The 20,041-nt window shown below is 45.6% G+C and overlaps 2 protein-coding genes and 1 long non-coding RNA gene across 14 annotated transcripts in view; 1 reads left to right on the top strand and 2 right to left on the bottom strand.

Annotated features, from left to right (window-relative positions):
• Positions 1–3,053, bottom strand: part of CENPP (centromere protein P) — a 296,833-nt gene extending 293,780 nt beyond the window's left edge. For 2 of the 4 annotated variants that reach the window (XM_075939713.1, XM_075939715.1), the window contains exon 1: positions 2,507–2,646. The gene's annotated coding sequence lies outside the window, so the exon portion shown is untranslated. The other 2 variants (XM_075939714.1, XM_006127564.4) reach the window with 2 other exon arrangements.
• The window catches only part of NOL8 (nucleolar protein 8), a 28,795-nt gene continuing 11,335 nt past the window's right edge, over positions 2,582–20,041 (top strand). The window contains exons 1-8 of one of the 9 annotated variants that reach the window (XM_075939701.1): positions 2,582–2,709; positions 4,806–4,971; positions 5,128–5,190; positions 6,807–6,885; positions 8,051–8,198; positions 13,259–13,330; positions 15,000–17,015; positions 17,571–17,684. In XM_075939701.1, coding sequence (XP_075795816.1) covers positions 4,833–4,971; positions 5,128–5,190; positions 6,807–6,885; positions 8,051–8,198; positions 13,259–13,330; positions 15,000–17,015; positions 17,571–17,684 — 2,631 coding nt within the window. In that variant the 5' untranslated portion in view covers positions 2,582–2,709; positions 4,806–4,832. The other 8 variants (XM_075939698.1, XM_075939697.1, XM_075939696.1 and 5 more) reach the window with 8 other exon arrangements.
• Positions 13,337–20,041, bottom strand: part of LOC142830997 (uncharacterized) — a 55,003-nt gene continuing 48,298 nt past the window's right edge. Inside the window, exons 6-7 of the long non-coding RNA XR_012906582.1 lie at positions 15,086–15,141; positions 13,337–13,782 (exon numbers count right to left, since the gene is read on the bottom strand). This is a non-coding gene — a long non-coding RNA (uncharacterized LOC142830997). The remainder of the gene's footprint in view (positions 13,783–15,085; positions 15,142–20,041) is intronic.

Genomic DNA, 20,041 nt, shown 5'->3' with positions numbered 1-20,041 from the left:
ATACAAAATGTTTCATAAAAGGGACAATAAAACCTAATGCAATAAGTACATAACCTTGTAGGAAATAATTGTTAACTCCCAACAATCCTTTTAATTGCCACTGAATTTAATGCTAAGTTCATTTAAATCCACAGATTTCATGGTCATTTCCAAGTCCAGAGGTATAAGCCTTTCTCTAATGAAGTCAATTTAACTTTTCTGATTGACTTCAACAGGTCCAAGATTTCACACAGTGAAGAGAAGCGGGGTTAAGAACATTAACTTGCTATTGTACGGCAAAATATTTAAATCAGCAGTAAGAACTGATAGAAGACCCAAATCAAATATGGCAACAACATTGAGAATTGAACAGTTCACGGCTTTAAGTAGTCTCTGAACAGTGATACTACTTCAGTATTTGACTCTTACTATAGCTTGTCCATCAAATCAGCATCAGGAAATAAAGATACAATATCCACATACTAGGGATGTTAAATTTTGATTAACTAACCAAATAGGGGATGGGACTAGTGCGACCAGCAGGGGCTCTTGTGCATTTCAGAGATTGAAATGCCAGGCACCATACAGAGCCCCGCTGACCCCAGGCTCCAAAGGGGGAGCTTCCACTTTGAAATGTACAAGAGCCCCAGAAGGCATTTCAATATTTGAAATGTACAAGAGCCCATGCTGGGGCTCTTGTACATTTCAAAGCAGAAGCATCACATGTAACCTGGAGCCAGCAGGGGACTCTTGTACATTTCAAAGTTAAAATGCCACCGCTATGCCCCTTTACCCTCCCATGGAGCTGGAGGAAACTGGCTCCCTCCAGTACCCCTGCCTCTTCTCCCCCCCCCCCCCCTTTGTTGCCTTTTTGAGATGAAGGCAGCAAGGTGGGGGAGGGGGGGAAAGAAGTGACTATTCGACTAGTGTGTTGACTATCCAATAAGCTTTTGCTTATTGGACAGTTGACTAGTCGCTTACTTCCCTACCACATACAAAAGTAGTTTCAATTTCTGGAAAATTCAGTTCAACTAAAAAGATTTTGGCAGCTGCTTGACACAAAAAATAGAATTTATACATTTGAAATATTGTAGAGGAGATTACAATACTAGGTATTAATATTGCAAATTATTTGTTTTTATAGGACTTTTTAAATTGTTTTATTTTAATTATGTCCTTTCAAACCTAGTCCTTTGTTGTTTATATGTGCTTGTATGTACTGAATATCTATTAATAGCACTGTTAACAGTGTGTTTCTTATACACAGCTCAAGACCTCTAAACCAAAACTTTTGTTGCCTGCCAACCTGTGTTTGCTTCTCATCTGAGCAGAGGTAATACACACGCTGAATAAATTAATTCTGATATTAATGAAGTTACACACCACAGATAAATTGGGCACATCATGTTTAACAATACAAAACAGTTTTGTTATCCTTTTCCAAAAACAGATGTGCAAGCTCTCTGCTGATGTTTAAACAGCAGAAAGATTTTCCTTTATTGTGTACAGCACACAATATAGTTCAGATATATGTATGCACTTCTGACACTGAACTGTGCAACCACATCACTTTAAAACACTGTAAATGAAAATAAAATGTACGTTTATTTAAGATAACTAACCCCAATTAGATTCTTTTTAAATGCTTAAATTCCCAAATTATCGACATGTACGTTTCATTAAGTTTAAATATTTGTCTTTCATGGTTGGCCTCGGATACCTACAGCCCTCCCTAAACGATTTCAAGAGGTGCGCTCACAGAATTGCCTTCCACTCAAGATTTTGCAGGAAACAGGATCATTGACTGTCAAGTGCCTTACTCTAAGGCTGTGTCTACACTGGGCCACTTATTCTGGAAAATCAGCCGCTTTTCCGGAATAAGCTGCGAGCTGTCTACACTGGCCCTTGAATTTCCGGAAAAGCAACGATGCTCTACTGTACAAAAATCAGCAGCTATTCCAGAAAAACTATTCTGCTCCCGCTCGGGCATAAGTCCTTATTCCGGAACACTGTTCCGGAAAAGGGCCAGTGTAGACAGCCCAGTAGTCTTTTCCAGAAAAAAGCGCCGATCGCGAAAATGGCGATCGGGGCTCTTTTCCGGAAAAGGGCTTTTCCGGAAAAGCAGCCTGCCAATGTAGACGCTCCTTTTCCGGAAAAACTGAAAACGGAATAGTATTCTGTTTTAAGCATTTCCGGAAATTCATGCCAGTGTAGACACAGCCCAAAAGGCTTTGCGGTGGTTAACTCTAAAAGCCGCGCTCCTAGAATGCGCATCTCCCAGACACTAGCAGGCTGCTCAGGGTCCCTTCCGCCAGCTGATCTACTGTGTATTCAGCGAGCGACACCCCAGACGCGCAGATCGGGAGCCGAAGGGAAACACGCAGTTGCCTGGCTGCCAGCAGGGAGCCAGAGCGACACATGGCGGAGGAGACACGCCCGAGGGAGACCCCTTTGCGCGGGCCCATCGTTTTCAGGGATCCAGCCGCCTCCTGCTGCAGAGAAGGGCTCGGGGCGGTCCCGTACTGACCCGACTCTGCTTCTCCTCAGGCGCGGGAAGGAGCCGGCAAGCCCGGGTCAGATTCCTCCCGGGGCGAGAGGAGCCGCTGCTGCCCCGTGCTAGCGGGTCCCGGGCAGAGCGCCCCGCCTCTCCGCTCTCGGCAGTCCCCGGCTCTGGGCTCGCCGCGCCCCACAGTGCCCGGGGCGGCCCTTCTGCTGCGCGGACTCCCGCCGGTAAGCAAGGGGGGATGAAAGCGCCGGGGCTCGCGCTTCGCTGCTCCTCCCCTCAGGCCGCTGATGCTTCGAACCGCCCGCCCAAACGCGCGAGCTGCTGCGGGCGATACCACTGCACCGTCTGTAAGCCACACGCGCAGCGCCAGACAGGGCACCAATGACACGCCCGATCGATACTAACTTCGAGCCTCTGGGCAACGAGCCCCAGCCCTGGTTACATTGTTTGCCGGGCGCTGCCCTGAGTAACACCCCTTCGTTCTGGTCCCTGTGGACTAGTCCGAGCACCCCTGCGCCTGCGCGAGCTGGTGAGAGGGGTAAGCTTTACCCTGCCGTCCAGAAACAGAGAGCCGCTGGGGGCGTTCTGACGGAAGTAGTAGGGCCAGCGGCGCGAGGAACGTTCTTCTCAGGCGTGTCCGGGAAGTGGTGCGGGGGGACAGCGAATAGATGCGCACTCAGAGAAGGCGTGTGTGCGAGGTGGGACTGGGCTCAGCATCGCTGCCCTCCCGAGCCGGCCACGTGCGCCCCCGAGCGGGGCTGCTGGGGGCGGCGCCGTCTCTAGCCCGGGCGGGGCCGCGTTGGGAGGCTCTTCACAAGGTCCCGGTAGAGACGCCACCGAGCTGGACGGGGGGTTCGGGGGGGTGTCGGTTCCTGACCGGGGCTCACGGTGGGGAGCGGGACTCGGGCGCGCAGGCAGCGGGGTGCCCGGCGCGGCAGCGGGAGCCCGGGACGTGGAGGTGGCGGGGTTGTGGGTAGGGGGCTGGCGGCCGGGCGTCCAGAAGTGACCACCCCTGCTCCGGCAACATCCCTGGTCCTGCACTCGTCATGTCCCGAAGGTGCAAATTGAGTATCCCAGGCTTAAACCTAATGATCCGGTAAATTCTCCGAGATCAATTTACCAGTGAGACCAGCAGAAGCCCTTGTAGTGGACTTTTGTTATTTTAATCTCGTTCTTTCAATGTGTCATATTCCGATTGTTAAATAAATCATATTTTGCTCTGGATAAGCTGTTTCATCACTGCTTGTGAAACAGCGAGGGGGGATTTGATAGCAGCCTTCGACTTCCTGAAGGGAGGTTCCAAAGAGGATGGAGAGGGGCTGTTGTCAGTAGTGACAGATGGCAGAACAAGGAACAATGGTCTCAAGTTGTGGTGGGAAAGGTCCAGGTTGGATATTAGGAAAAACTATTTCACTAGGAGGGTGGTGAAGCACTGGAATGGGTTACCTAGGGAAGTAGTGGAGTCTCCATCCCTAGAGGTGTTTGTCCCAGCTTGACAAAGCCCTGGCTGGGTTGATTTAGTTGGAATTGGTCCTGCCTAGAGCAGGGGGCTGGACTTTATGACCTTCTGAGGACTCTTCTAGCTCTATGATTCTATGCTTTCACCCATGGGTCACAGCTCTCAGAGAACATCCCATAGCAGTTACTAGGGATACGGAAATGTAACTTTGTACATGGTTAACTCAGTGAGTCCAGGTTACATGCGGTGCTGTATGGGGAACTGGTTCTCAGAGTGCTGGCAGCTTCCCTTCCCTCCCCTCCATGCCCATGCCTAACTATGCCTATGCCTTTGATACAGAGGCAACAACACAGAGCTTGGGGGAGGGAGGCAGGAGACAATATGCCCATAGCTGGCTCCCTGCACACACTGGCTCCCAGGGAGCTGTGTCCCCCACCCCCACTTGCATCTACATGCATCTGATGAAGTGGGCCTTTGCCCATGAAAGCTTATGCTCCAATACATCTGTTAGTCTATAAGGTGCTACAGAATTCCTTGTTGCTTTTGCAGATCCAGATTAACATGGCTACCCCTCTGATACTTGCTGCTCCCACTTGTAACTGCTGAAATTCCCAGCAGTTACGTTGTTACTTAATTAAACACATTTTAACACCCCAAGGTGAGGGACCAAATCCTGTTGGATCCGTTCTGATGAGGTTGGTGAAACGAGCTGCTGTAACCTCATAGATCAAAAAGTGAGATGAATTGTGGGACTCACTCTGAGTTAAGTGCAGATTGAGGGCCATCTCGTGGAAGTACCACATATTGACTGATAGAGTTTCTTAGAAAAGTGTTAATACTCATTTTTGTTGCTTTTTACAGAAGGATAAAACAATTTCACTTTTTAATATGGAGAAAATAAAAGTTTTAAAACGTTTATATGTTGGAGGACTTGGCCATACAGTTTCCGAAGCTGAACTGCAGGAAAGATTCAGCAAGTTTGGAAATGTTACTGATGTGGAAATTGTTATTCGAAAAGATGAACAAGGTAATATTTTCATTTCATTCTTTTCTGTACTTCAACTGGTAATGAAAACAGCTTTCATTTCAAAACAACTATTTTCTCTTAACACGTGCTTCAATTTTAAAAACAAGAAACAATTGTATATACAAAAGTAACCAAGTGCTTCTCATTATTGACCAGGGAACCCTATGAAAACATTTGCTTATATCAGCATCAGCATTTCAGAAGTAGATCTCAAAAGATGTAAGTACACAAGTAATATTATTGGGTGAAGTTTATTTTAATTTTATGTAAGCTAAGGATGTAACAAATACCTGAGCCTGCACTTATCTGTTCAAACCCCCATTGAAGTGGAGAACTTAGCTATTTTGTTCTTCATCTACACCTTTTAATTTCCCTCTCCCATTCTTTAATTCTATTTGGTTCATTTATTTTAGGAATCAGTGCTTATGGAAAATGCTCTCCAAAATAATGTATTTTATTCAAGTATTTGTGTTTTTATGTTATTTTAAACAATTAAGAATGAATCTTAAAACTCTGTGCTTCCCATAATCTCTTTATGTAAAATCAGGATTCGCCCAATATTGCCAATATGATTGCCACTATTTTTAGGATATGTTGGGAAGGACGGGAAGAAAGTGCGAAAGGACTAGATAGAATGGTGGAGAGAACTTCAGAATGTAGATGCATCTGAGTTTTGGAATCCTGATTTGGAATGAGCTATTTAATCTTTCAGTGTTCATTTATCACTGGCTAATGTATAGGCAGTCCCCGATTTACGCGGATCCGACACTTACGAACGGGGCTTTCTCGCCCCGGAGGTCGAAGTAGCGGATTGCTACCTGCGAGCTCCGGGGCGAGAGAGCCCCGTTCGTAAGCTGCTCCGGTGCCCCTAGTCTGCTGGAGACCGTCCCCAGCAGGCCACAGGCACCGGGACTCAAGCCGCAGCCGCGGGGGGGTCCCGCGCCTCTGAGACTTTGCCAGAGCAAAGCCTCAGAGGCACGGCACCCTGCTGCCGCTGCGGCTCTGCTCCCCGTGTCCCTGGTCTGCTGGGGGGGGGGGGGGGCGGCTACTGTGCCCCCCCCCCCCCCAGCAGACCAGGCTTTTGTTTTGGACCCTGGAGCAGAGCAGCTGGGGCGCTGCGGATTGGTCCTGCAGCGCCCGCTCTGGGCACTACTGGACCAACCCGGCAGCACCCCAGCTGCTCTGCCCCAGGTCCTGATTCAGCCGCTGCTGGTCAGTTTCAGCAGTGGCTGAATCAGGACGCCTGGGGCAGAGCAGCTGGGGTGCTGCTGGATTGGTCCAGTAGCGCCGAGGAGCGGTGCTACTGGAGCAACCCAGCAGCACCCCAGCTGTTCTGCCCCAGGCGTCCCCAAGTCAGCCGCTGCTGAAACTGACCAGCGCTGACTACAGGAAGCCCGAGGCAGAGTTGCTCTGCCCCAGGCTTCCTGGAAACAGCGCTGATCAGTTTCAGCAGCAGCTGACTTGGGGACTCTTGGGGTTCTTAAGTTGAATCTGTATGTAAGTCAGAACTGGCGGTCAGTTTCAGCAGCGTCTGAATCTGGACGCCAGTTCCGACTTACATACAGATTCAACTTAAGAACAAACCTACAGTCCCTATCTTGTACGTAACCCGGGGACTGCCTGTACTGTTAATCAAAATAGGGTCTAGATGTTAAAAACATTTTGTCTTTTGCTTTCGCACTAGACCCTCAAATTTGCTATCTGTAATGAACAGAATGGGCTAATTGAGTCTCATAATGCTCCAAAATGTAAAATATAGCAAAAAGAGATGTGATTAAAACATTATTTAAAATAGATGAGGATAAGTCATTTTCTATCTAATGCTTGTTTCTTAGGTATGTCCATTTTAAATAAAGCAAGGTGGAAAGGTGGAACACTACAAATTGAATTGGCCAAAGAAAGCTTTTTGCACAGGTAAAGTTACATTGTTGCTTGTTGAACAACATTGCTACATACTGTAAAACTCTGTGTATCATTTTGCTAGAATTGTGGAAAATACAAATCATCCTACAAACTTTAAATGTACGTGGCCTGAATTTTTACCTTTATATTTGTCAAATACTGTATTAAGAAGACTTATTAATAGTTTGTTTGTCAGAGGTTTTTAATTAATGAATACTCTCCTATAATGAACCTGTAAAGGCCAGTGGATTTGCTTTCTTTTCAAATCCAATTAAATGGGATTTTAACAGACTTAATAAAAAAGCAGTCTGGGTATTACAGATCAAACCTCCCTTGTCTGGCACCCTCAGGACCTGAGCAGTCCCGAACCACAGAGTTTGCTGGACAAGGGGAGGTCAAGGCTTCTTACCCAGGTGTAGGGCTCTGCTCTCTGCTGCTGCCTCCAGCCCCCCACCCTACCAGCCCTGGCTGGGGCTGTATCCCTCACCATGTCAGCCCCAGACAGGGGCCAGCCCTGCTGCCTCCAGCCCTGGCCAGGACTGCACTTTCCAACAGCAGCCCCAGCCAGGACTGCACTCGCACATGGCACCAGCCCTAACTGAGGCTGTGTTTCGCACTGTACCAGCCCCAGCTGGAGCTGCGCTCTCCACCTTGCCAGTCTCAGCGGGGCTGCACTCCTGGCCACTAGCCCAACTGCCTCTAGCCCCAGCTGGGGCTCTCTGGTCCAGCAACATCCATGGTCCTGCTGGACTAGAGAGTCACAGATTTTAGAGGTTCAACTTGTACAGCAATTTGGTTTTTTTATGCTTGTTTTGCCAATTTTGCAATACCCCTCCCCCCTTTACTCTTTTCCTGGTGCTCTCTATTAACTGCTTTAAATGGTTTTTATTTATTTTTCATTGAAGCTGATCGTGTGTTGGCACATTTGAAGCATGTATCAAGCATTTGTATCATGCTTGCTCTGTTTTTCTTGTTTAAAAAGTTAGTTGGGTGGGGACCTTCTCCCTCGTTTCAGATATTTAATGGGAATTGGTGAAAAATATCTTTCTTGTGTTCATATTTGCTCAGAGTAAATAACTGTGGGAGGAATACGTCTCTAATGCTGGCTTTACATACAGATGCTTTGTAATTTTTGCTTTTGTCATGACAAGCTTAAACCATGCACTGCCTGATGCAGATTGGCACAGGAGAGACAAGAAGCAAGATTGAAGAAGGAAAAGCCATATATGGATGGAAAGGCAAATCTGTTGGAATCACTGAACAAAGCTGGAGTTGTGAATTTTCACATGAAAGCGGTACCAGGAACAGAAGTACCAGATCATAAGGTATTGTGGGGTATCAGTTCTGCTGAGTTAAGAGAACTATATCAGGCACCATTTTATTTTGCTTTCTAATCATGGTAAATTTATTTTAGATTTTGTATACAGTAATTCCTCATTTACCACTATAGATGTGTTTCAGAAAATGATCGTGTTAAGTGAAAACGTGATATGCGGGGTCAATTTTCCCATTGAAAATAATGGAAAAGGTGGGGGTTGTGTTTCAAGCGGTAGCATCTGTTGGGACCAGGACATAAAGTTGGGGGAAAAAGGAGATGGGTTACAGCAGGGAGGGGAGGTGTTTGGCTCTGGGGAAGGGAAGGAGAGGAGAGGGGAGGGGGATTGGGTTGGGAGTATGCCCCTGTGACGGGTCTGCCAGGACCTGCATTGCGTCCAGCGAGGAGGGGTCGCCAGGGAACGGTGCGGCGAGCAGCGAACCCTCCGCCACTTTGAAGGGAAGCGGGGGAAGCCCAGTGCAGCCGCCAGTGACAGGACAGATGGGAAAACCCTGCAAGTTGGGGTGGAGGAGAGGGGGCAAGGCGTCCAGCAAGGGGGAGTCAGCGGTGAACGGCGCGGCGAGCATCAAACCCTCCGCCGCTTTGCAGGGTGGCAGGGGAAGCCCCATGCAGCCGCCGGCGACGGGACAGCTAGGGAAATCGTGTTCTTCCGGGGATGGTCGTGTAATTCAAAAAAAGTTCGCTAAAAAAAAAATCATGCTATCATGAAAACGTGTTAAGCGGGTACGTGTTAAATGAGGAATTACTGTATTTGATTACAGGACATCATATGTATAGGATGACACAATAGCTATCACTCAGACAAAATAAACCTCAGTTTTATAATCCTTGTAAAATGAGAGCATAGACATCAGTTTGTTTTAGAAGGAGGTAGGATTAGCTATCTTTGCCTGTGTGTATTATCATTTGAAGTTCATAGTGGTGTCTTAATTTAACTTCAAAAAAATGTAAACGTTGTATATGAGGGTATGTCTACACTACAAAATTAATTCGAACTAACGGACGTTAGTTCGAATTAACTTTGATAGGCGCTACACTAGCGCTCCGCTAGTTCGAACTTAATTCGAACTAGCGGAGCGCTTAGTTCGAACTAGATAAACCTCATTCTACGAGGACTAAGCCTAGTTCGAATTCAGGGGTGTGTAGCCCCTTAATTCGAACTAATGGGAGGCTAGCCCTCCCCAGCTTTCCCTGGTGGCCACTCTGGCCAACACCCAAGGAAACTCTATTGTCCCCCTCCCGGCCCCGGAGCCCTTAAAGGGGCATGGGCTGGCTACGGTGCCCGTGCCAGGTGCAAGCCTGCCAGCACCCAGCTAGCAGACCCTGCACCTGGCATGGCTCGAGCCAGCCACCCGCTGCCACCCAGCCCTCCCCCTCTTCCCGGGACCAGGCTGGCGGCTCCCGGGAGCTTGCCCGGGACCGCAAGAGGCGGGCACCCGCCTGGTCTAGTGCGGACATCGTGGACCTCGTCCACGACCTCTGCACTAGGCACAGGAAAGCGGCCGTCTGGGGCAGGAGAGCTGCCAGCCTGGCCACCCAGGAGCAGGTGTGCATGAAAATCAAGGGGGTCCACTGAGACCCCCGACCCTGAGCTTACAATGACCGTACTGGGTCAGACCAAAGGTCCATCTAGCCTAGTAGCCTGTCTGCTGACAGCGGCCAACCCTAGGGACCCTGGAGGGGATGGACCGAAGACAGTGACCAAGCCATTTGTCTCGTGCCATCCCTCTCCAGCCTTCCACAAACTTTGGGGAGGGACACCACTCCTACCCCCTGGCTAATACCACTCCATTGACCCAAACTCCATCACTTTATCTCACTTCTCTTTAAACTCTGTTCTAGTCCTAGCCTTCACAGCCTCCTGCAGGAAGGAGTTCCACAGGTTGACTCTTTGCTTTGTGAAGAACAACTTTCTGTTACTAGTTTGAAGCCTGCTACCCATTCCTTTCCTTTGGTGTCCTCTAGTCCTTCTATTATGGGAACTAATGAAGAACTTTTCTGTATGCATCCTCTCCACCCCACTCATGCTTTTATAGACCTCTATCCTATCCACCCTCAGTCTCCTCTTTTCTAAACTGAGAAGTCCCAGTCTCTTTAGCCTCTCTTCATATGGGACCTGTTCCAAACCTCTGATCATTTTATTTGCCCTCCCCTCTCCCACCCTCTCTCTTCCTCTCTCCCACCTTCTTTTCCCAGTCTCCCCGAGTTTTGTTCAATAAAGAGAGATTCTATTTTTGACCACATGTTTTCTTTATTTTGTACATCAGGAAGGGGGGCTAGGGAAGGGTAAGTGGAAGGAGGTGAGGGAGGAATGGGGTACGAGCCCCCGATGGGGAGGACTGGGCTGGCTCTGCGGGCTTCTGGGGGTGGAAGCTCTCCTGCAGCCCCCCAATTGCCCCCTCTCCACAGATGGCAGCCTGCGACAAGTGCAGCCGGTTTGATGGCCGAGTGCTGTAATGTGCCCAGTGTGGGCACTCAAGGCACTCCAAGACAGGACTGCTTTGCAAGCGGGGCACCCCTGAGAACTGTCTGTCCGGGGTGGGGGTCGGGTCCCTTTAAGCACAGCCCTCGGCTCGCCTGAGACAGCAGCTCCACGCTCTAAGTCCTCCTCTGATGCCCTGCCGGCACTGCTTCCGGCCATCCTGAAGCCTGGTTCAGGGTCCACTTAATGTGGACATGCTAGTTCGAATTAGCAAAACGCTAATTCGAACTACAGGCAGTCCCCGACTTACGCGGATCCGACTTATGTCGGATCCGCACTTACGAACGGGGCTTTCTTGCCCCGGAGGTCGAGGTAGCGGATTGCTACCTGCGAGCTCCGGGGCGAGAGAGCCCCGTTCGTAAGCTGCTCCGGTGCCCCTGGTCTGGCACCGGGGCGGTTCCCGCGCTTGCCGCTGCTGCCGCTTCAGTTGCGGTGCTTGTGGTCTGCTGGGGACGGTCCCCAGCAGACCACAGGCAGGGTACTGAAGCGGCAGCAGCTGCGGTTCCCCGCACTTCTGAGACTTTGCGTTGGCAAAGCCTCAGGAGCGGGGGAACCCCCCCGCTGCTGCCGCTTCAGTTGCGGTGCCTGTGGTCTGCTGGGGACGGTCCCCAGCAGACCACAGGCACCAGGACTGAAGCCGCAGCCGCGGGGGGTCCCGCGCCTCTGAGGCTTTGCCAGAGCAAAGTCTCAGAGGCGCGGCACCCCTCTGCCGCTGCGGCTCTGCTCCCGTGTCCCTGGTCTGCTGGGGGGGCGGGGGCGGCTAGTGTGCCCCCCCCCCAGCAGACCAGGCTTTTGTTTTGGACCCTGGAGCAGAGCAGCTGGGGCGCTGCCAATTGGTCCTGCAGCGCCCGCTCTGGGCACTACTGGACCAACCCGGCAGCACCCCAGCTGCTCTGCCCCAGGTCCTGATTCAGCCGCTGCTGGTCAGTTTCAGCAGTGGCTGAATCAGGACGCCTGGGGCAGAGCAGCTGGGGTGCTGCTGGGTTGATCCAGTAGCGCCAAGGAGCGGAGCTACTGGAGCAACCCAGCAGCACTCCAGCTGCTCTGCCCCAGGCGTCCCCAAGTCAGCCGCTGCTGAAACTGACCAGCGCTGACTACAGGAAGCCCGAGGCAGAGTTGCTCTGCCCCAGGCTTCCTGGAATCAGCTGCTGATCAGTTTCAGCAGCAGCTGACTTGGGGAAGCTTGGGGTTCTTAAATTGAATCTGTATGTAAGTCAGAACTGGCGGTCAGTTTCAGCAGCGGCTGAATCTGGACGCCAGTTCCGACTTACATACAGATTCAACTTAAGAACAAACCTACAGTCCCTATTTTGTACGTAACCCGGGGACTGCCTGTAGTTTTTTAGTCTGGATGCATTAGTTCGAATTAGCTTAGTTCGAATTAACTAATTCGAACGAAGTTAGTTTGAATTAGCGCTGTAATGTAGACATACCCTGAGTGTGTTTTTATAGACACAGCTCATTTTGGGCCTTCTTATTAGTAGAGCTATTCACAGTGCTCCGCACTAAATAGGAGTCTAAATTGTTTCAGGTTTAGGGTACATCTACACTGCAACCTTATTTTGAAATAACTAGCTTTATTTTGAAATAACTTAACTGCCTGCTGTATGGACACAAACTATTTTAAAATAATGTCGAAATACTGTCAAACTGGAGGATTTCTAACTCCGACTCCTGTAACCCTCATTGTACAAGAAGTAAGGGAAGTCAGAGGAAGAGTGCTCTATTTTGAGATAAGTGCTATGTAGACACACCCTTAGGCTACGTCTAGACTGTAAGCCTCTTTTGAAAGAGGCTTTTTCAAAAGATACTTTCGAAAAAGAGCATCTAGACTACAATCAGTACTTTCGAAAAAGCAAGTTGCTTTTTTGAAAGAGAGCACCCAGGCAGTCTGGATGCTCTCTTTCGAAAAAACACAGTTTCCGTTAACTAGCACGTTCTTTTGAAAGAGCACTTTTGAAAAAAGGCGTTCTTCCTCGTGAAATGAGGAGGACCACCGTCAGAAGAAAAGCTGCGTTCTTTCGATTTAATTTCGAAATAACAGCTGTAGTCTAGACGCAGGTGAAGCTTTTTCGAAAAAAGGCTACTTTTTTCGAAAAAACCCTGCAGTCTAGACACAGCCCACTAGAGTCCATCTTGCAGAGAGAGGATAAAATGTAAGTCAGACTACATCAGAGTTTACTCAAAGCAGGTGTTCATTAAACTAGATGTTTTAAAAGTTTCCTTTTTAGTATCCACCTTTATCTTGGGATTTCTGTTCAGCTGCTGTGAATGGTTGGTGTCTCTTCAGTTAAATCAGTTTTTTGTTGGTCTATTTTTTACAGTCAGATTACAAACAGACTATGCTAATATAACATTTGAGATGTTTCCTCCTTTCAAGACTGAAATTAGCAGACTGATTCAATATGGAAATGTGACACATAATAGAGAACAAAAATAGGTTAGCTAGGGCATATGTCCTTTATTTGTATTCCTGTCATTCAGAATTCATTTTGGTTAAGGCTGTCTTATTTTTTTGTCTGTGATACTTTCAATCTGCTGTAATTATATATTTTTCTTTCTTACAGGATTGGGTTGTTAGTAAATTTGGCAGAGTTTTACCTATCCTTCACCTTAAGAGTCGATACAAAAGCAAAATATCCTTTCCTACTGTATGAGTAAATATTGAATGACCATAGACAATTCCATTATTCTCTTCATTTATTTACCACTTTTACAGAAATATCTTCTTTCCTCAGTAAAAGTTTTCATATTGTTGATACAGGTTGGACCTCTGGCACCCTCAGGACCTAAGTGGTCCCTAATTGAGGGAGTTTGCCAGATCAGGGGAGGTTAAGCCTTGGACTCTTCCAGAGCTTCCCTTCTGATCATGGCCCAGGCTAGTGCATTGCCTCCAGCCTGCCTTCTGGACTCTGCTGTCCCCAGCCCGCTGTTGGGGCTTCTCTCCAAGCTAATTGAAGGGTTCCCTGGCCCCAGCTGCTGGCCAGGCTCCCTGTACCCAGGACCTCTGCAGCTGGGGCTTTCCGGCACCATCCATGATCCTGCTGGATATGTCGCTAGACCAGTGTGTCCTGGTCTACAGAGGTTCAACCTGTAAACACAATGCAGTTACTATCTCTCTCTATGTGGTAGAAATTGTGGAGGTAATTAAAATGTTAAACCTTAGCAAAGAAAAGGTATATAATGGCTGGTGATTAGAATAACAATTGAGAGATCTGGAAAATGTTGTTTTTCTTCACTCTGCTTTTACTCATTTTTTAAAAAAAAATATTTAATTTTACAGCTTTTATTACACTTATTTCTAAGAGCCTAAGTGCTAATATGAACCATGCAAAACTCTCTTCTTTGCCATTATGGAAAAGATGAGAGTGCAAAAAACACATGAATTCACTTTAAATATATTTTTGCTAACAAATGTTCCCCTGGTGCTTGATTCTCTGGTGACTTCATCCTAAATCTTGCAGCAAACTTGCATCAGTTTGATAGATAACTGTACAGGTTGCATGCAACTCACTTAAAAAGTTCAGAAAACATATCTTTTAAAATAACCATTTAACAGATATGATACATCAGGGTACTTTCGAGTAATTTTAACAACACTGTGGTGAATGGAAGGTCTGTTCAGGTAGTCACCATTGATCATCGGGGATTGCGTCCCAAGCCTGGTCTGAGAGTAGGAGAGTTTTGTGATTGGGGAGTGATGGGCGAAGCTTGAGATTTAAGGGGGCTTCACTCTCAAAGGAACCAGGAGCTTTCTGAGGTGCAATTAGCTCACAGAGGGTATCTCTAGACTACATGGTTCTGTCGCCAGAGCCATGTAGATCAGTTTACTAGACATACCCAAATAAAGAGGTGATTTAAATAATCGCCACTTCATTTAAATTTAAATGGCTGCCGCACTGAGCCGATCAGCTGTTTGGCAGCACAGCGCTGTATCTGGATGCTCCGCGGTCGACATCAAAGGCATTTGTCAACCTCCCTGGTAAATCTCATCCCACAAGGCATACCGGGGAGGTCAACAAATGCCTTTGATGTCCAGACTACAGCGCTGTGCCGCCAAACAGCTGATCAGCACAGTGCGGCAGCCATTTAAATTTAAACGAAGCGCTGATTATTTAAATCGCCACTTCATTTGGATATGTCTACTAAACTAATCTACATGGCTCTGGCAACAAATCCATATAGTCTAGACATACCCTAATTGTCTATTGTCCTTGTCCCTGGAACTTACGTTGTTGTTGTTGTTGTTGTTGAAAAGTGGAAGCCTCCTTGGTTTCATTTTTATTCCTTAATCCTGAATATAACATAGTGAAATATGACCCATCAAAATATTGCCATAACCTTAGAAAACTGGAACAAGACTTGACTGACACAGTTCCCATATCCAAACTTACTTGGCAGTTGGAAGGTGGATATGACAGCATGAGCAAGAAACGACGAGGAGAGTTCTCTGAAATTAAAAAAACACGTAAAAAAATTAAGCTGCAGAATAGTGAGGGTTTAAATAAATCACCTCTGCACCCAACTTGCAACTCACAAACAAAAAAAGCAAACTTAACACAAACAAAATTAGTACAAATGTCAAACTCCAAATCAATTGCTCTGGATAAATTACTTCACACACCTAATCCTAATAGTCTTGATATGAAAGTAAAAGAATTATTTCTGGGTAAGAACCTGGCATCTGGTGCTAAGCCCAACAGGAATACTACCAGCATTTCAGACAGTGATATTGATTCTGAGGAAGAAATTAGAGCAGTGATAGAGAGAGAGAGAAAACTAAAAAAAGCTAAAACAAATGTTGAGTCTGAAAATGATCATTTGGAAGTTGTGGGGGATAATTTTGAGCTAAAATATAACACTCACTGGTGTTTAACCAGTCCAAGTATCATGAAGGAAGTGAGTAAGAGATGTAACATACAAGGAAAAACTAATGAAAATTACAGTGATTATGATTCAGCAGATACAGATGAAATTATTGCAGTGACTAAAGCTCCAGATGAAAACAGTGTGAAGACCAAAGCTCAAAGAGAGTATGAGCTGGTGAAAATGGAAGGAAAGGATAACTTTAGGAATGATACACATACAAATAACAAATGCGATTCTGTAAATGATTCCTTTGTACTATCACCTGATGAGTTAAAAGAAAAAAATAATAATAAAGCAGAGCATAACAAAACAGCAGAAGACCAGGCTCCTGAACTACAGGACAACATCGGTGACAGCACGTCTGGGTCTACTGGTTTTGATTCAGACACAGAAGCAAGTGAATCTGATTCAGATTATGAAAACATGATGCAAAATTGTTATCACCTAAATCTTACATTACATGAGTTAGAAGCATTGGCCACTGAGAGTATTAAATCTTCAGATGGAAAAATAGAAGATAAACAGAGGAATAATAAGTGCAGAACTGAAGCTAATATTAGTAACACCAAGTATGGTCCAAAGTCCTATGAAATTGCTTCTACAACTAAAAAGTCTATTAATCCTGAAGATATAGTTGCTTCCATTTTAGAGGGAGAGGAGAGTGACGATGATAAGCCAGTGAAAAATACTTCAAGTTTAAAATTTCAGCCTTTCAGGGGACTAGGGTTATTATGTGAAAATGGGAATTTTGAGTCATTGACCAAGAAAGACTTGTGCAGCTGTAAAAGAAAATGTAACCAAAATTCCTTAAGCCCTGTTGATTTGAAAAATAAATCTTTAGAAGAGGTTTCAAAACCAAACTGTTCTTGTTATGGGAAACACTCAGCTCCCAGACAATCTAGCAATTCTGTATGTTTACTTGAAAACAGATGTGTGAAAAAGAAGCAAAGCACTCTCAGCAACCAGCTCCCAAAGGTTTCAGATTCCCAATACTCAGAAGGTGAAAGTGAAAAGTTTATTTGCAAACCACCTTTATTAGGAGAGAATAACTACTTGAATTTTCATGCAGAAGATCAAACAGCAAATAGAAGAGAGAATGAGGCCTGCACAACAGCTACTGAAAGTGAGGAGGAAAGCACTGACACAGATAGCACTTTGTCTGTTGCACAGAAGCACATTAAATGTGAATTGGCAAGCCCCACATCTCTTCCTGAGAAACCAAAGAAGGGTGCAAACAGTAAAAGTTCAGAGACTGAACTTCAGAAAAATGAGATCAATAAGAAAAGTCTTTGCAAAAGTAAAGACACACTTTGTGTTCCTATTACTATCCTAAGTGAGTCAAATGAAAAGGAGAAACAATTGCAGGATAATCAGAAGAGGCTGGCAGCTCTACAAGAGAGACTGAAAGAGAGAGAATTACAGAAGAAACTTATTCAAGGGGCTCTCTTGAACCTGGTAATTATGCTTTTAACTTGTTTCTGAACAGTAAAACAAAACTAAAAGAATACTTGTTTAATAAGTATCTGAAGTATAATAGTAATAGAGATGTAGCCATGTTAGTCTGGTCTTGCTGAAACAAAAGACAGGACTGTGCAGCACTTTAAAGACTATTAAGATTGTTTATTAGCTTTCGTGGGCCAGACCCACTTCCTCAGATCAAAGTGTACATATGGTCATGCCACTTTTCTTCCACAATTTGATCTGAGGAAGTGGGGCTGGCCCACGAAAGCTCATCACCTAATAAACCATCTTATTAGTCTTTAAAGTGCTGCACAGTCCTGTCTTTTATCTCAAGTATGTGTATTCTGAAGTTTGACTCATATTTAAGAGCAGTGTCTATCTTATTTGCCAGTTTGATTTTTAGGATGAGTCCAAAATATGTATACTTCCATGATGGGATTTTTTTCCAGAAAACACAATAGGTGAATTAATTACATTTTTGTAAATGTGCCCAGCAGAATATAACCAATATTTGACACGTTAAACTTAACAGTGTCTCTCTTTTTCCAGGATAGCCAGTCAGCAAAGAAACATAAGCACATTGTATTTGATTCAGATGGGGAAAGTGAACCTGAAGTAGAAGAGAAGTCTAAAGAAGAAGCAACTATAGGAAATCTAGGAAAAGTAAGTGTCTTAAAAACAAGTGCAGCCTAATCTCTTAGAGAGCATTTACCTCCCTAGCTCACTGGCATGTATTGTACGGAAGAGCAACACCTATTGGTATTCAGAATTCCAGATAAAATCTTCAATATTTTCCTTTTCTGTTAATGGATATAAAACATGAGACAAAATATCAAAATGCATATCAGTAAAGTTTTAAAAAACATGATTTTATAAATTGAGGGTGATGCAACTTTTGGAGTATACTTATGGAAACTGAAAAACAAGCACTCTACTGGATAAAATAGCTTGTATAAATTATTAGCAGTGCAATGTTCACAGGCTATCACAACTCACAAACCATAAGAGTAATGGTCACACATTAGGAAGGCTGGATAAAGGAGGCTCTGAAGGTAGAGAGGTGGGGTGGGTTCTGAAGTGGACTAGGGGATAGGGCATTTGCCTGAGGAGTGCAGGGTTGGGCGTTCGAGTTCTGCCCCCCGCTTCTCTGCTCATCCCCCTCTTCCCCCCTCCCCCCCACACACCCCCAGGTGCAGCCACACAACCAACACCAGCTGCCCCAGGATTGGGGCTGGCTCCCTCATTAGGAAGGCAGAATAAGGGAGGCCCTGAAGGTAGGACAGTGGGATGGCTTACATGTGGTTATGCCAGAGCTTCACTTTCCAGTGTAGTCAGTTAAATGAAAGGAGGAAGATTTGATTTGCCCCATATTGTGCTCAGTAAGTGGCAGAGCTGGAAAAAGGACTGGAAATTTGGAATTCATGATTCTATAATCTATCCACTGGCTCTTACATTATTTGGGATGGAGTAATTCCAGCCAACAAATGACAGTGAAATGCACAGGTTATGCTTGTCAAGTCAATAATACATTCACATTTACTGAGCCTTGTTTTAATTATTAGTTTTGGTAACTGAGCAGAAATGTTTTGTATTTTATTATTAACTGTAATGTAAGATTTTTTTTTTAATTATATACTAGGGGTGTGTCTACATTGGCACCCTTTTCCGGAAAAGGGATGCTAATGAGACCAGTCGGAATTGCAAATGCCACAGGGGATTTAAATATCCCCTGCGGCATTTGCATGAACATGGCTGCCACTTTTTTCCGGCTTGGGGTTTTGCCGGAGAAGAGCGCCAGTCTAGACGGGATCTTGCAGAAAATAAACCCTTTTCCGGAAGATCCCTTATTCCAGCTCTACAAGAGAGACAGAAAGATAGAGAATTACAGAAGAAAAAAGGGTTTATTATCCGCAAAACCCCAAGCCGGAAAAAAGTGGCAGTCATTGTCATGCAAATGCCGCGGGGGATATTTAAATCCCCTGTGGCATTTGCAATTCCGACTGGTCTCATTAGCATCCCTTTTCCGGAAAAGGGTGCCAATGTAGACACAGCCTAGATGAATATGGGCTTTTGCTGTATGAATAGGCATATTCTTCTAGAAACTGTCCATGAAGAATGTAGAACAAAATGTGCAGAAAAAGTGGATATTTGCTTATTGCATGAGCAACTGTGGCAAAATTACATCTGCAATGTATCTGTTTCATTGATGACCTACAAAGCAGAAGATACATTTTAAATTGGCCCTCTTGACTAAAAGTGTAGTTTGAGTACATTTTGGACCTTTTCCTTTAACTTTACTTAACTAAAAAAATTATAAAAACAGCGAGCAGTCCTGCAGCACTTTATATATTTTATATTTATTTAAATATTTTTACCCCGCCTTTCTATTTAAAATATTCAAGGTGGCTTACAAAAAAACCCACAATACAAATATATATTAAAATTTAAAATGAGACCCTAGAGGGACAAAACCAGCTAAAAACATATAGAGAGGAGGAACACACACATACAAACTCAAACATTAATAAAAGCACGGATAAAAAGGGTGGCTTTAGCCTGACGCCAAAACAACGCTAGAGTTGGCGCCATGCAAATATCCCGAGGAAGAGAATTCCACAGCCTGGGAGCAAAAGCTGAGAATGCCCTGTTCTGCGTAGATGTTAATCTTATCTCCACAAGTGGGAGAACACGAAGCAAAGCCTCCCCAGCTGGTAGGTTCATATGGAAGAAGACAGTCCTTCAGATACTCTGGACCCAACTCATTTAAGGCTTTATAGGTCATAACTAAAACCTTAAATTGTGCCCGGAAACATACCGGAAGCCAGTGCAGCTGCCGAAGCACTTGTCATAATGTGCTCCATATAACTAGTGTTAGTTAAAACTCAAGCAGCCGCATTCTGGACCAGTTGAAGTTTCCAAAGGCTCTTTAGAGGCAGCCCCACATAAAGTGCATTACAGTAATCCAGTCGGGATGTAACAAGAGCATGGATCACTGTAGCCAAGTCATAGTTGTTCAGTAA

Source organism: Pelodiscus sinensis, chromosome 11 (assembly GCF_049634645.1).
Source record: "Pelodiscus sinensis isolate JC-2024 chromosome 11, ASM4963464v1, whole genome shotgun sequence".
Taxonomy (NCBI): domain Eukaryota; kingdom Metazoa; phylum Chordata; order Testudines; family Trionychidae; genus Pelodiscus; species Pelodiscus sinensis.
This window is presented reverse-complemented; position numbering and strand designations above follow the sequence as displayed.